At 32.2% G+C, this 14,926-nt stretch overlaps 1 protein-coding gene across 1 annotated transcript; it reads right to left on the reverse strand.

Annotated features, from left to right (window-relative positions):
* Positions 1 to 5,215: 5,215 nt before the first annotated feature.
* On the reverse strand, positions 5,216 to 14,572 carry LOC132729771 (uncharacterized). The gene is made up of 11 exons (XM_060715592.1): positions 13,893 to 14,572; positions 13,533 to 13,560; positions 12,794 to 13,360; positions 12,546 to 12,617; positions 11,986 to 12,381; positions 11,222 to 11,437; positions 10,532 to 10,600; positions 9,633 to 9,781; positions 8,375 to 8,434; positions 7,392 to 7,443; positions 5,216 to 5,334 (listed from the first exon to the last, which is right to left on the reverse strand). The coding sequence occupies exons 1-11, from the start codon at positions 14,511 to 14,513 to the stop codon at positions 5,216 to 5,218; spliced, it is 2,349 nt and encodes a 782-aa protein (XP_060571575.1). The 5' UTR covers positions 14,514 to 14,572.
* Positions 14,573 to 14,926: the final 354 nt, after the last annotated feature.

A 14,926-nucleotide genomic window follows, 5' to 3' on the forward strand; every position in this document is an offset into this window, starting at 1 on the left:
TTCCCTGCTGATGGCAACGCATTGTATTTCTTCGGAGGGGGTGAGCAAAGATGCTTCCACTGCATGCGCTTTTTTTTGGATTCTGGATCGAGGTGATGGACCCATGTTTAATCCCGAGTTACGATCCGGTAGATAAAATCAGGTTCATCCTCGTAGCGAGACAAAATATTTCTTAAAATGTCAAGCCTTGTCCGTTTATAGTCGTCAGTCAACTGTCTGGAGACTTATCTTGCCGAAAACATTGACATGCCTTAGACATCAGTCAGAATTGCTTGAACTGAACCAAAGCTTATATCCACTGCCCTAGCAATGCTTCGCTATCTCGCCTTTTGTCGCAAAGGACCAAATCGTGCACAGCTTCGACAGTTTCATCGTTGGTACCCTAGTTTGAACGTACAGGCCGCTAATCGTCTCCAGTGCTTTCCCTGCCCCTCTTAAATTGAGCAGCCCATTTTTTTCACAGTGCGATAGGAAGGGGACTCATTCCCAAGTTTATCCGTGAAGTCTCCATGGATTTCTTTAGGGGACATTCCTCTCTAACAGAGGTACCTAATGACGGCTTTGATTTCAAATTTTTCAAATTGGTCTGAATGACACAACCCCCTACTAATCAAAGTTTTATGTTACTTAGTCTGTGTAAAACCGCGTGAAACTCGTGTGTCAGTTATCTTCAATAAGATATCGGTATCGACGTATTGTGTGTAAATGTCAGTGTAGTAGCTAGAAGTATATCGGGCCATGAAGTTTTTGATCATACCTCGTAAAAGTATGCATTAAAAATAAACTGAGTATGATTGTTCATCATCATTCCCCCAAACTGTACACAGGAGTAGGTCACTGTATCAAGCATATTGACAAAATATGCCTCTTTTTCGTCTCAGAATTGCCGTTAAAGAATGTGTACTCCCTTAAATATTGTCAAAATTCCATAAACATTTGGATTATGCCCCCAACCTGTACACAGGAGGTAACTCTATCAAGCGTTTTTACAGAATTATGTTTCTAATTCGACTTATATTTACGTTAAAGTTTGTGTACAACCACAGAAAATTGCACTTTTCCAACGACATATGGCTCTGAGACTTTAGCCACTTGTTCACTATCAAAATTTCGATCTGTGTACCGAAGGAGGTCACTGTATCAACAGTTTTGTACCCCAACTATAGTCATGAAACCTTACAGGAATGTTGATCCGCATGTGTAGTGGTGCAGTTCATGCGGATATACTTAGTATTTTTAGATTTATTGCCCTTGACTTAGTTAAAATTCGCAATGTTCAACTTGTGTCGCACGTTACTCAAAATTGACCTAGACTCATGAAACCTTACAGGAATGTTGATCAGCATGTGAAGTTGTGCACCTGGGTATTTTTGTGTGGATATATTTAGTATTTATAGAGTTATTGTCATTGACTTAGTAAAAATTTCCAATTTTCAACTTGTGTCGCACGTAACTAAAATGTATTTGACCTAGAGTCATAAAACCTTACAGGAATGTTGTTCAGCATGTGTAGCTGTGCACCTGGGTATTTTCGTGTGGATATTTTTAGTGTTTTTAGAGTTATTGCCCTTGACTTTGTAAAATTTACAATATTAAAATTGTGTTGCACATTACTCAACAAGTATTTGACCTGTAGGCCTGAAGTTTACAAGAATGTTGGTCAGCATGTGTACTTATCCATATTGGGGTTTTCTTGTGGATTTATTCAGTATTTGTAATATTTGCCCTTTACTTAAAAAAATATTTTTAGTTTTCAACTTGGGCAATTATAGCCAAAAAATATTTGATCTAAAACATAAGATTGACAAATCGGTGTGGGGACACCCGTGTCCTATATACACATTTCTAGTTTACAATATTATGCTCATTTTTTAAAACTTTTAAACACAAAATAGCTGAGCACATTGTGATATTGACTGCTCTTGTATATGATTTTGAGTAAAATATTAAAAAAATAATTCAAGTTTGGTCTTAAATACATCACGGGAAATAAGAAGAGCTTACATTTGGACGACAAAAGCAAAACTTTTCCTTGCGGATAGGATATTTAATAGTTATACTAGGTTCTTAAGGGCGTAGACAGTAACTTTTCAGTAACTCTCATGAACAGGCTCAATCAAACCCAGCCTGCAACAGCACGTTTCAAGTATTGTATGGCAGCCGTAAAATCACCTTACTTAATTTCAGTGTTATTTTTAGGTCCTTTTGGATCATTGATTGCAAAACGTTTAAAGTTGAGGACTGAATTCTACTTAGCCGGTACTAAAAGGTGTGATAGATGTTGCCAATTACATTGTCTGTCATGAACAGACCCAATCAAACAGAGTCTAAATTATCAAGTTTACCTTGTTTTTATTGCTCTCAAAGGATTGTTTATTTAATTTCTTGAATTTAACAATAATGCCAATGACATGTTTATAGTTGTGTCTGATAGCTGATTTTCTTTTATATTGTTTATGTGTGGTGTAAGAAAACAGTAACTACTAAAGTGCTCTGTATGAAAATAGTTACCATTCAAGTATGTTGTATGAAAACAGTAACCACTAATTTAAAAAGTGTGTTATATGAAAACAGTAACTCTCAAGTGTGCTGCATGAAGAGAGTAACCACATAAGTGTGTTGTATGAAAACAGTAACCACTCAAGTGTGAAGTATGAAAATAATAACCCTTAAAGTGTCTTATATAAAAAACAGTAACCACGAAAGTGTGATGTAGTAAAACAGTCACCACTAAAGTGTGGTATATGAAAAGAGTAACCATTTAAGTGTGTTGTATGAAAAAAGTACCTCTTAAGTATCCTGTATGAAAACAGTCACCACTTAAGTTTGATGTAGGAAAACAGTCACCACGAAAATGTGCTGTATGAAAACAGTAATCACTCAAGTGCACTGTACGAAAACAGTAACAACTAAAGTATGCTGTATGAAAAACGTAACCATTTAAGTGTGATGCAGGAAAACAGTATGCACTCAAGTTTGCTGCATGAAAACGATAGCCACTAGATTTTGCTGTATGAAAACAATAAACATTAAATTGTGTTTTTTTAATTAAAAAAAATCAGTAACCGCTTAAGCGTATTGTATGAAAACAATTACAAAAAAGTAAACAGAAAACACTAAAGTATGTTGAATGAAAACAATAACCACGAAAGTGTGATATAATGAAAACAGTTACCACTCAATTGTGCTGCATGACAACAGTAACTACTAAAGTGTGTTGTATAAAAACAATGTCCAATAACGTGTGCTATATGAAAACGGTAACTACTCAAGTGTGCTGTACAATTGAAAAAAATACCACTTTAGATGCAATGAGAAACCATCTTAAGTGTGTTGTATGAAAAGAGTTACCACTAAAGTGTACTGTATGAAAACAGTAACCTGTCAGATTTGCTGTATGAAAACAATAACCACTCAAGAATGTAGAATGAAAACAGTAACAACTTATGTTTGCTGTTGAAAAAGGTAATCACTAAAGTTTTTGTATGAATATAGTTACCACTTTAATGTATTGTATGAAAACAATAACCACTAAAGTGTGCTGCATGAAAACAATAATCAATAAAGTGTGTTGGATGAAAACAATAGCCACTAAAGTGTGTCGGATGAAAACAGTTACCAACTTAAGTGTGTTGTATGAAAAAAGTAACTACTAAAGTGTGCTGTATGAAAATAGTAACAAGTAAATGTGTTATATGAAAACAATAACCACTTAAATGTACTGTATGAAAATAATAACCAGTTCAGTTAAGTGTGTTGTATGAAAACCGTAATCACTAAAGAATGTTATATGTAAACAGTAACCACAAAAGAGTGCTGTATAAAACAATAACCAATAAAGTGTGCTATAAGAAAACAGTAACCTCCTCTGTCTGCAAAGAAGAGACGCCTTGGTATATTTTTACTGTAAACAAATACATATACATGTAGTTAGTGTATATTCTCATTATTTTTCACAATACATGTACCTATTTTCTGGTTGTATGAAATTAACTCATACAATATAACAATTTATCGAAATTTTGAAAAGTTATATAAAGTACATACAAAGTACATATAAATACAAGGTATTGAAAGCTGTTTATGGTTATTCATGGAATGAGAGTTACCGTTTGATAGATGAAATATGATATTTCATCTTGTAAAGCAATTTGACGTACTTAAAAGATGAGGGGTTAATATTTGCTTAATGTTTCGTCAACTTACATTTATTAAAAATTAATGAAAGTTTTCTTAAAACCATCATGACATATACACCGATAAAAACAATCATAAGATACCTAACAAGTGGTTATTAAAACTGTGCTATTCTGCATAGCTAGATAGCTAATATAGAGACATATACAAGTTGCGTGAAATTAATGCTATTATCCTTATGTATATTTTCCCATTAATCCATTTGTCATATATTCAAACATCACCAGGGAAATAAAAGTGCAGTTCATGTCCTACACAGCCTATAGAAGCCCAATATTCACTAAGATTTAGTGAACACTGGGCCTGATGCTACATTTTTTTACTAAACCACTGTGTGCCCTCTCTTAAAGCAGCACGCCTCCAGATTAATGCCTATTTTCATGAAAAATTTTGAAAATGAAATTAAATGTATAATATTGTATATAAAATTAAAGAAAGCAATATACACATTATCAATGACACTTGAGCCTTCCCACGTTTATTACAAAAAATAAAGAGGTCAAAAAATGCAAAATATCCCTTACTGTTTTAGTAACACAGTAGAAATATAATAGTTATACATTATGAAAATTTCACTATTTTTGGCTCATAACATGTAAAATATTACATGAATCTTGAATCTTTCTACTTTTCCATGACCTAAAATCCAAGTATATTTTTCACAAGTTTGATTTATTGAAATATAATAAATTTTCGCACATCTGGAGGCATGCTGCTTTAAAACCAATGCAACATGTCAAGGATATGTAGGTGAATTCAAAATTCACGTAGAAATCAGTCTCTTATCACAGTAAAATATGCAGACGGCAACTCTTTAAATGTCATGACGATGAATATCTGATCAATTCTGCTGTTTCATTCATATTATATTAAGTGTATAAAGCTTTATCATATGAAATATTTTTATAAAATATAATATCTTTATAAAATATATTATATTGTTTCCATAATTTTATGGTTGATTCACAAAAAAGTCATTTACCTTCTTGATATTCTTAGCATTATCATTCAACATATTTTAATACTGTTTCACTTTATTATGGTGAACGATCACAATTATATCAAATAAAATACCTTCATCTTGTCTTCCATAGTCATGTAACATTTTTATCTGTTTTTGTATCCTTTGCTCTTCCTCTGCGATGAAATCATAAACTTGATTAAAAAATAATCAACTTAAAGAAATGACATGCTGTTGAAATGAAAACTTCTATTTCAAATATCAACAATGGTGATAATGCTCCAAATAATTGTCAGCTTTACCTTTTATTTTAATTCTAATTGGTCAGAATAAAAATGCAAAACAAGAGCTGTCACTGAAAAGTGACTTATGCCCCCGAATGGAAGCTTTGACCTAAAATCGGCAATATATGCAAAATACCTGTAATATACGTCTCCACCTTTGATAAATATAATTCCTAAAATTTAATTTATTGCAGTAGAAGTGTAAGAGAAATGGTCTAAACAAATTTTACTAAAACAAGATTTGAATATTTATCTCTGACAGCCATTTTGTGCAGCAAAGCGGAATATGCCATAGATATGCACAACTACAAGGGATGGTACTGATCAATTATGTGAAGTTTCATTGAAATCCCACCAGCAATTTGACCTGTGAAAGCCAGACAATAATTTTCTATTTATAGTTCTTGTGGCCATTTCGTGAAGCCAAGCTATATGTGTGGGCGATATGACAACTAGGGATGTTATGTCAAAGGGTCAATTTTGAATTATACTCTATAGTATAAAAGAAGACAATTTTTACTATATACATTTAAGGAAAATCAATGACCCAATAGGGCGGGACTAATTTGGACCCAAAGCTTTGATTTGAACAATGCTTATAGAACTTCCCAAGACAAAGTTTCATGCTAAATATCTGAGCTCTAGGACCTTTTAAACAAGTGGACCATTAAGGCCTTATATCGCTCACCTGATTATGAAGGCTCAGTCCAAATTTCCTGAATATTTGGACTGGAACAGTGTCCCATAGAGTGTTAACGAGGTTTTTCCATATTGGGGCTGTGTGACCCAGTTTTTGACCGCAGGTAACCCATAATTATACTAGACCAAGAAATTGCCAAAAAAAATCTTTCTCACCATTGTCAAAAAAAAATCAAATCAGTAGCTTCAAGAGTGTTAATAAAGTTTTTCCATATTTGCGCTGTGTGACCTAATTTTACCCCAGGAAACCTTTATCCGAACTTGACCTTTAAAAACACCAAACCAACCTTACTGGCCAATTTCAAAGTTTGATTTTGGACCAAAACAGTAGGCTCTAGAGTGTTAACAAGGTTTTTCCCATAGTGTGACCTAGTTTTCGACCCAAAGTGACCCATATTCAACTTGACCTATAAATCAAATAAACAACCTTCCTGAACAATTGCCAGGAAATTGTGGTCAAAACAGTTGCCACTAGAGTGTTAACAAACTTTTTGTCACCTAGTTTTCAACCCAAAATGACCCATATTCGAACTTGGTATATATTTTATTCAGACAAACATTCTGACAAAATGTGATTATGATACAACCAAAACTGTGACTTCTAGAGTGTTAACAACCTAAATGTTGATGAAGCACGACACACACAAAGCATGACGACGAACGCCGGATAAAGACCCATCACTATACCTCACCTTGACCACTTATGGTCAAGTGAGCAAAAAAAGAAAATTAAAAAAGTTTACTATATAAATATATCGAAAACACATTTTCCTGGGGCAGGACCAATTTTGACCCTAGGGCTATAATTTGAACAATCTTGGAAGAGGTCCACCAGATATGCCTTATGCAAAATCTTTGCTCTAGGCCTTTTGGTTCTTAAGAAACTGATTTTTAAAAATGAATTCTTATATTTGCTTTTGATTGCCATGGCAACCAGATTTCCTCATGGAATCAAATTCTTTGAACAACTTTCGAAGTCCTTCACCCAAGTAACAATTCTGACAAGTTTGCTTGAAATCGGACATGTGATTTTTAACAATTTGATTTTTTAAGTTCAATATATAATCTACATACATGCACGCACGCACGCACCAACACACACACACATACATGCATGCACGCACGCACACTTACACACACTTGACAGGTAAAATTGAAAACACTGACCACATCATTTTACAAGCTGATTAAATTGACAAAGCATGTTTACCGATACACTCATAGTTTAACAAGTTAGCAGTGTGACATACCTAATTCGCTCTTTGTCCTTTTCTCACCAAGTATCACATCCTCAATACGATTCTGAAGTAAATTTGAATTACATTGAAATTATAAAATAAACTATTTCTTTTTAAATCATGTTTTCTCATTGTTTTAAGTATGCAATATTATAAATGCTATAAATGATCTTTAAGGATGTATACTTTAAAGATAAAAAATTTATGAAACAAGAAGCACCCTAATGCTCATTTACCAAGTATTGATGTAACAGGAATAAGGAATGAAATATTGCAGTGAAATTGCTTTCAATAGGACACAGTTAACTTGTTATTATGCGGAAACTGAATTTTTTTTTTAGTAACTGAGACAATGACCTTAATAACAGATACTTGGATAGCAATCCAAAGCTGCCTCTTGATATAAGCTATCCATACACCAAGTTTGGAGTCAATAGGCCTAAGCAAACTCAAGCTATTTAGCGGAATCTCTTTATTTAGAAACAGTAACATTGACCTTGATCACAGATACTTGGGTAGTAATACCAAGCTGCCTCTTGATATAAACTTCCTACACACCAAGTTTGGCGTCAAAAGCTAAAGCAAATTTAAGGTCTTGAGCAGAATCCGCCCATCGACTGTAAATAACCGGTTTTCGTTTAAAATCTGGTAAACAATCACAGCAGGTAGTAAGAAGCAAAATTATAAAAAATAAAATTATATTGTTACTAGAATGTGTCTTAACGCCTTAAATTCCCCTGCATGCAGCCAAAATTTCAAATGGTGTCATAATATTAAGTTCCATATTTGTTTGCATACACCATTTTTTCATTCTAAGTACAAGACCCTTAAACATTTCAATGTTAACACACAACATTTTTATACAAAGTGCTAGCCCTGAAACGATTCAGTGTTAACCTTTTTCAAATTGGATATTGCATATTTGTAGCCAAGATATTGTGAAGTTCAAGGGGGATAACTGTCAAAAAAACATCTGACCATGACCAAATAAGAACGTGACTTGTATTTTCTGGTAAAATACCAGCACATGCAATGTCAACCTCGGACATACATTCCTACAAAAGTTAGAGAATAAACTAAAATTTCATATTTTTCTAAGTTCAAGAAGGATAACTCTGTCATAAATCATCAGAGCAAAACAAATTCGAACTTGACTTGTATTTTCTGTTAAATACCTGCACATGCAACCTTATACATACATTTTTGCAAAAGTATGATCGTGGAAACTTATTTTTTCAAGCGTTCAAGTTGAAGGTGTACAACTGTTCGGGGAGATAATAACACAAACTGAAAATTTCTTATTTCTTTCAAAGTTAAAGAAGGGTAGCTCTGTCATAAAGCTATGGCCAAATTCGAAATTGACCTGCTTTTTCATATGACCTATCCATGTGTTACATTTGAGTTAAATGTGAACAACTGTTGGGGAGATAATGAACGGAAACTGAGGGATTTTTTTAAAGTTAAAAGGACATAACTCTGCCAAAAAATCATCGAACCATGACTAAATTCGTACTTGATCCGACTGATCCTTTAACAGATCCATATGTCAATTTTGAGTTGAAGATACAATTAAATTACTCTGAAAACAAATCATTTAACCTTGACCAAATTCACACTTGACCTGCATATTCCTATGAGATATCCATGTGTTAAATTTGAGTTGAATGTGTACAACTGTTTAGGAGATAATGAACAGAAAATGAAAATTTTAAACGGACATAACTCATCGAACCATAACAATATTAAAACTTAACCTGGGCATTTTTTCACCTATCCATATGTCAACTTTGAGTTGAATGTGTTGGAAAGATAATGAACGAAAACTAAAAATTTCTTCAAGGGGCATACTTCTAAGTCAAAACCATCGAGCCATGATGAAATTCGAACTTGACCCTCCATCTGCCTATGATATATCCATGCGTCAAATTCGAGCTGAATTTTTGCAACTGATGCCAAGATAATGAACGGCAACTGATGATGAGGGAATGACGGAACAGGGTAACACTATATGCCCCAGCCATATTATGGCGGGCATTAGAATATTGTACGGACTGTTAAAAAGTATGTTCAAATCCAAAGCGACATACATGTAAAATACTACATGTAAATGTTTAAGGAACAACATTCAAACTGAAATTATTTGGTGCGCTAACTTAATCCGGCTCTTCCATTGCAATTAAGAATTTTAAGAACTGATCAAAACAAGTAAATAATATTATGTGAAAACAATGATTTTTTACAGTTTGATAATACCTGTCCAAAGTCAATAGTCTGAAAGGTGTCTGTGATTGTTTGAACGTTCCCTTCTGACTCTTTATTCTCTATTGCATATTCATTCATTTTTTCATCATACAATAGTTGCTGTGCAGATTCCTCTGTTTTTTCGTCGTCTGCAATTTTGTCTGTTTTAGCACAAGTGTACAATTGTTGTCAATAATGAAATAAGCTTTTTCTTCTTTTTAGTTTTCGTAATTTTCTACGCAGGAAATATTTCAAAAACATGAGTAAATAGCACTTGCTGTATAAAAACATTCAATTTTAAATGTGATTCATTTCAATTCGATTGTTAAAGCTGCTTGCTTCCAGAAAAAAACAAAAATATCTCAAGAAAATAAAACTTGAGAAAGATATACTAATATTTTAAGAAAAGTAAAATGATTCAAGATTCAAGTAATAATTATATGCGATTAACGACTATTTTCTCACTTTTCATCACCATATTTCTATTGCATTACTAATGCAGTAAGGTCTTTGTTTGCATATTTTACCTCTTTTCGGTAATTAACATAGCTATTTAGTGCAATGTGTAAATTACTTTACTTTTGAATACTTTTTTTAATTTTCATGAAAATTAGCATGAATCTGGAGGCATGCTGCTTTAACTATTATTTATTTCAACTAGTTAATTATATCAAAACAAATTAAATGGCATACAGTAATTATTACACATATTCATTAATGTTATAAATTGTCATTAAGGTATGTTTCCTTCAATTTTCTTTAGATTATAAACCATATTAAAGTGTTCAAATCAATAATAAATAGAGGTTTCTTGAAGGTTACATACACATTGATATTGCATTTGATAATGTCTTCATCATTTAAATAAAGAAACAATTTTTGTTATATACTTGAATTATGATGTATTTTACCAATTTTAACAGGAACTAGTTCTTCTGTCTCAAATTCATAACTACCAAGTGAGCTTGATCCTTCTGAATCTTTCAAATAAAAAATGCAAAAACAAACAAATAAATATTAATATATAGTTTTATAAGATATTCAAAAACGTTTTTGATAAAAACCTGTATACACATTTGAAATAATAATATATCATTTAGTACATTATAGGGTTTTCCACAAAAATAATAGCTGAATATGATAAACAAAATATTTCATGTTCAAAAATGGATTCATCTACCTCATTTCCAAATTATCTGTCCTGGATTTTTTTTAATCTTAGACCATTTCAAACAGCAGATAACTTATACATAAAACTAACTACACCAATCATTTTTCTTTTAGTTTATGTTAATTTTCTTACTCCATAGTCACAATACAAGATTTTTGAAAATTTAAGTAAACATGTGTGCTCCATTCAGTAAGTAGGGAGAAATTCTTTAAAAAATGTTTTGATGAAATTGCATCAGTATATACCTGAAGAGTAGTCCGGACAAGCTCCTGTGTAGCTGACAACAAACAAAAAAGCTTTTTTATTTGAAAGGCCATAACTCAGCCCAAACAAATAAATTGTATTAATACCTCTATTATTTTCTTCGAAAAATGTTTGACTAAAAATGATTTAATCGCATAAAACAAAATGAGTTTCCGATGTACAGTACCTGTATCTTTACACACATTTCGAAATTCCATCATATCAGGAATCAGTTTTATTGATATAGTTTCATTGAACTTCGCTGACATCTGTTCTGCAATTCTATTCAGACTATTTGTTGTTTTTTCCTGTTTTTTTGCAGATAGTACTGAAGTAATTCCGTCCACAGATGAACACTCGAGCGGAATACTTATTTCTTTGCTTGATGCTTCATTCGTGGTAGCTGTAAAAACAATTCTTTTCTCGTAATATTTTATTAGCACTTGATGTATTTGGGGTACAATATCTGGGGCAAAAATAACAAAGTTTTATATTTTCGGTCCCAGATTATATTAATAAGAAATCTTTAATTAATACAGAAATAAGAAACTTCATTGAGGTTTTTTGACATGACGAGACAGGACATATTGTTTGGATATAACTGTTCCATTTGATGTAAGCCTACATCAATAACTAAGGTGCAAAATTTCAAATCACTCACTCATCCCGTTTTCCAAAATTATTATTCTGATTGTAAAAAAATGACCCAAAATTGAAAAGAATTCCAACGCTTATCACTCAAATCGGGATAAGAATAGCACTAAAATACGATTTCAATTTATTCCTGAGTTTTTTTCTTTTTATTTTTTGCATATCTTCCTGTTTTAAGTGCACCAATTAGTCTATGTAAGCATTTCAAATTTTATGTTTAAAGCATCATTGACATATGTGGAGTTCCTTTAACAGACTAAAAATAATATATGTAATATGGTTTTATATATTCGTACTTACATTTATTTATCATCTTTGAAACCCTCGACACACTTTCAAGCGTGCACTTTCCCTGTATGAGGAAAGCATATCCGTATATGTAATGCAGCTCATTAGCTATATTTCGAAAGGTGCTTCTAAATTGATCGCCGTGCGTGATATTATCTAAAATGTGCACTAAGCCTCCAGGAGTAGAACATTTGAATGACAAAATGATGCACTTTTGTTTAACCTCAACCGGTTCCACATCTGGATGTGTGGCAATGCTAGCTACTAGTTTGTCTGTTTCTCCTCTTAGAATATCTGACGATTGATCTAAATTTTGTATGGAAGCTTGCAGGTTGTTTTCGAGTAAGACTTCTGCTCTTTTCTTTATTTCTTCATTTTCACATGTTGTCAGCAGTTTAAACTCAAAAACTAAAAGGAGACAGAAGAGAAACTGAACTGCGATGATATATATACATATAATATGCATATGTGTTGTTAAACTCTTTTTGTGAAATCGTATTATGTATACAAATTGCAGACATTGATAAATTCTTATTTAATGTCTTATTCTAATTTATCTCTTATATACTCACCATGTTTTTGTTTGAACGTGATATCTTTTTGGCTCAACTGGTTCAGGTTATCTTTCAATTCCGTTATAGTTTCTACAAAAAAGGATTGTTATTATATAATTTTGTGTATTGTTCACAGAACGTTGTAAATTTATCACAAAATAAATGTTTAATATTGCAGATACATGTGTTTCCTGTTATATTAAATACTATCAAAATATCTATGGTTACCCAGCAATATACTCATTCTTAGAAATAAATAAATATACCGTTGTAGACATCGTTCAAAGTTTTCACTTCAACGCCAGATTCCTTAATCTGTTTAAAATACTCCTCAGCGTCACATCCTCCTTCTTCTTTTTTCTTATAACGCTCAATAAGATGTCCAACCTTTAGTCTCTCGTCTTCAGCAATGTTTCTTGAAAGATCTTTTAGGCAAACGATAAGATCAGTCCAATTGATCATAAAGTCATCTGCATCAAGAGACTGCAATGCAAGGACAGCATAATTTACCCTAACACTTTTGATGAGCCCTATATTCATGATTTCGTTTTGACTTTGATCATCATCAAACATGAACAGCAAAACTGATGCCAGAAGAAACACATCCCAGTTTTTATAATCGGAACAAGACTCTTGTTGGAAGAGGCAACTGAAAAATTTCTCTTCAATATTTCTAGTCAGCGCTTCCTTCTTTTTTTCAAGAAATTCCGATAGGTCTTTGTCGCCCAACTTTTTATCCAGTATCCCACATAACACGATATGCCCTCCATCGAACAAAAGTTTAATGTAACGTACAAATCTCTCGGGTGTTGTTTGGAAATATACCTGAAACTCTACAATAAAATGAGAGAGAGGTGTGATTAGCCATTTATATTGAAAAGAAAATGAAAGACATGTAAATTTATAAGTACATAAATAAAGAAATGATACATGATAATATTATATTATTCCACACCAAGAAAAAAACAATGTAATAAGCAAAACCGGACAATTATTAATACTAACCCTGTGATCTTCTACTCAATTCTTCAACCTGAAATAGAAGGCACTTAAAAATGAATTTCAATGCAAATAACTACATTTATCGGATTGAAGAAAGTGTGCAGGGTTTAGTTAAATTATCATTTAGATAGTTTGACTTGTGTAACAGTTGCTAGCAGACCCATTAGAAAGTATAGTTACAAGTATGCAAATAAGACTACAAGTTTAAATGTTGTCACAATATTAATCTAACATACAAATATGTAGAAATTAACAGTGCTTGTAAAATAAATTCCACTTTAATATATTGATATGTTTTAGACTGAAATATTTGAGAGAAATATATGTAACTGGTGAAATAATACGTAATTTGAAAGCATTGACCTTTTCTTGAAGGTGGTCAAATTCTTTTTTGTAGCTAGGCAATTCATCCAGTAACCTCTTCACTCTAGCATTATCTGTATCTACATTTATTTGTTTGTATTTATTTATTCTTCGTTCAAAGTTTTCACAAGGTTTCGAGTCAACACGTTCAACCACTCTCAACAAGATAGCTTTAATTTTTGCCCACGTCTTTTCATACTCTGCCTCCGACAATTTAGCATCCGCTCGATGACCTATAATTTTGTTTCTGACATCTCTCAATCGAAGAAGATCAGCACTAAGACCTTCGTCTTTCGGGTGTGGTTTAGTTTGCCAACCGCTTTGTTGTTTTTGTATATTATCTTTACACAAATTAAGTATAACTCTTATCAAAAGAGAAATATCGAATCTATCTAGATTCAAAACTTGACCAGAAACCAGATCATAGTCATACCTGTTTATGACATTTTTTTTAAATAGTTCCCTCAATATATTTTGCTCCTCTAGAGATGAGAGAAAGCCTGTGATGTCTTCACTTTTTATCAAGTATTTGAACACTTTAAATAATACTTCTCTTGTCAGGTCTGTGTACATAAGACTAGTTCTTATGTAATTCGTTCTTTCTTCAGACATTTCACACATGATAAATTAGAAGAAATCAATTTGCATTGAAAGCGAAATAAGTGTCTGATATACATTCTCCATCAACAAAAGTTCTGAAACAAGTTTAGATTAAAAATGCTGTGAGTATTTAACACAATACTGTTTTAGTTGAAAGTGTTATAACTTAGGTTATAATTGCAAATTATAAAATCTGTAAATAAAACTAAATAAAACAGATTATGGGGCATTTTCCTGATATTTATTTTTTTAATTATAGCATTATATGCCCGAAAGTGTTTTTATTGTGTTGTTTTTTTTTTTTTTTTTGTTTTTTTTTTTTTTTTTTGTTTTTTTTTTTTTAGAAAAGAATGAAACATTTGTAAGACATGTAAATTAGGTACAGTATTACCTCCTTCAAAAAAGCAATCCTCCTTTATAGCTGAAGAACCTTC

The sequence above is a fragment of the Ruditapes philippinarum genome, unplaced genomic scaffold (assembly GCF_026571515.1).
Source record: "Ruditapes philippinarum isolate M1 unplaced genomic scaffold, ASM2657151v2 ctg973_1_1_1_1, whole genome shotgun sequence".
NCBI lineage: Eukaryota > Metazoa > Mollusca > Bivalvia > Venerida > Veneridae > Ruditapes > Ruditapes philippinarum.

Excerpts from the sequence above, each read along its gene's own strand:
- LOC132729771 (XM_060715592.1), bottom strand. The coding sequence starts at position 14,513 with ATGTGTGAAATGTCTGAAGAAAGAACGAATTACATAAGAACTAGTCTT. Across the intron at positions 13,561-13,892 it reads TTGACCACCTTCAAGAAAAG|GTTGAAGAATTGAGTAGAAG; the intron begins GTCAATGCTTTC and ends CTTCTATTTCAG. Across the intron at positions 7,444-8,374 it reads TACCAGAAAATACAAGTCAC|AATCGTATTGAGGATGTGAT; the intron begins GTTCTTATTTGG and ends AATTTACTTCAG.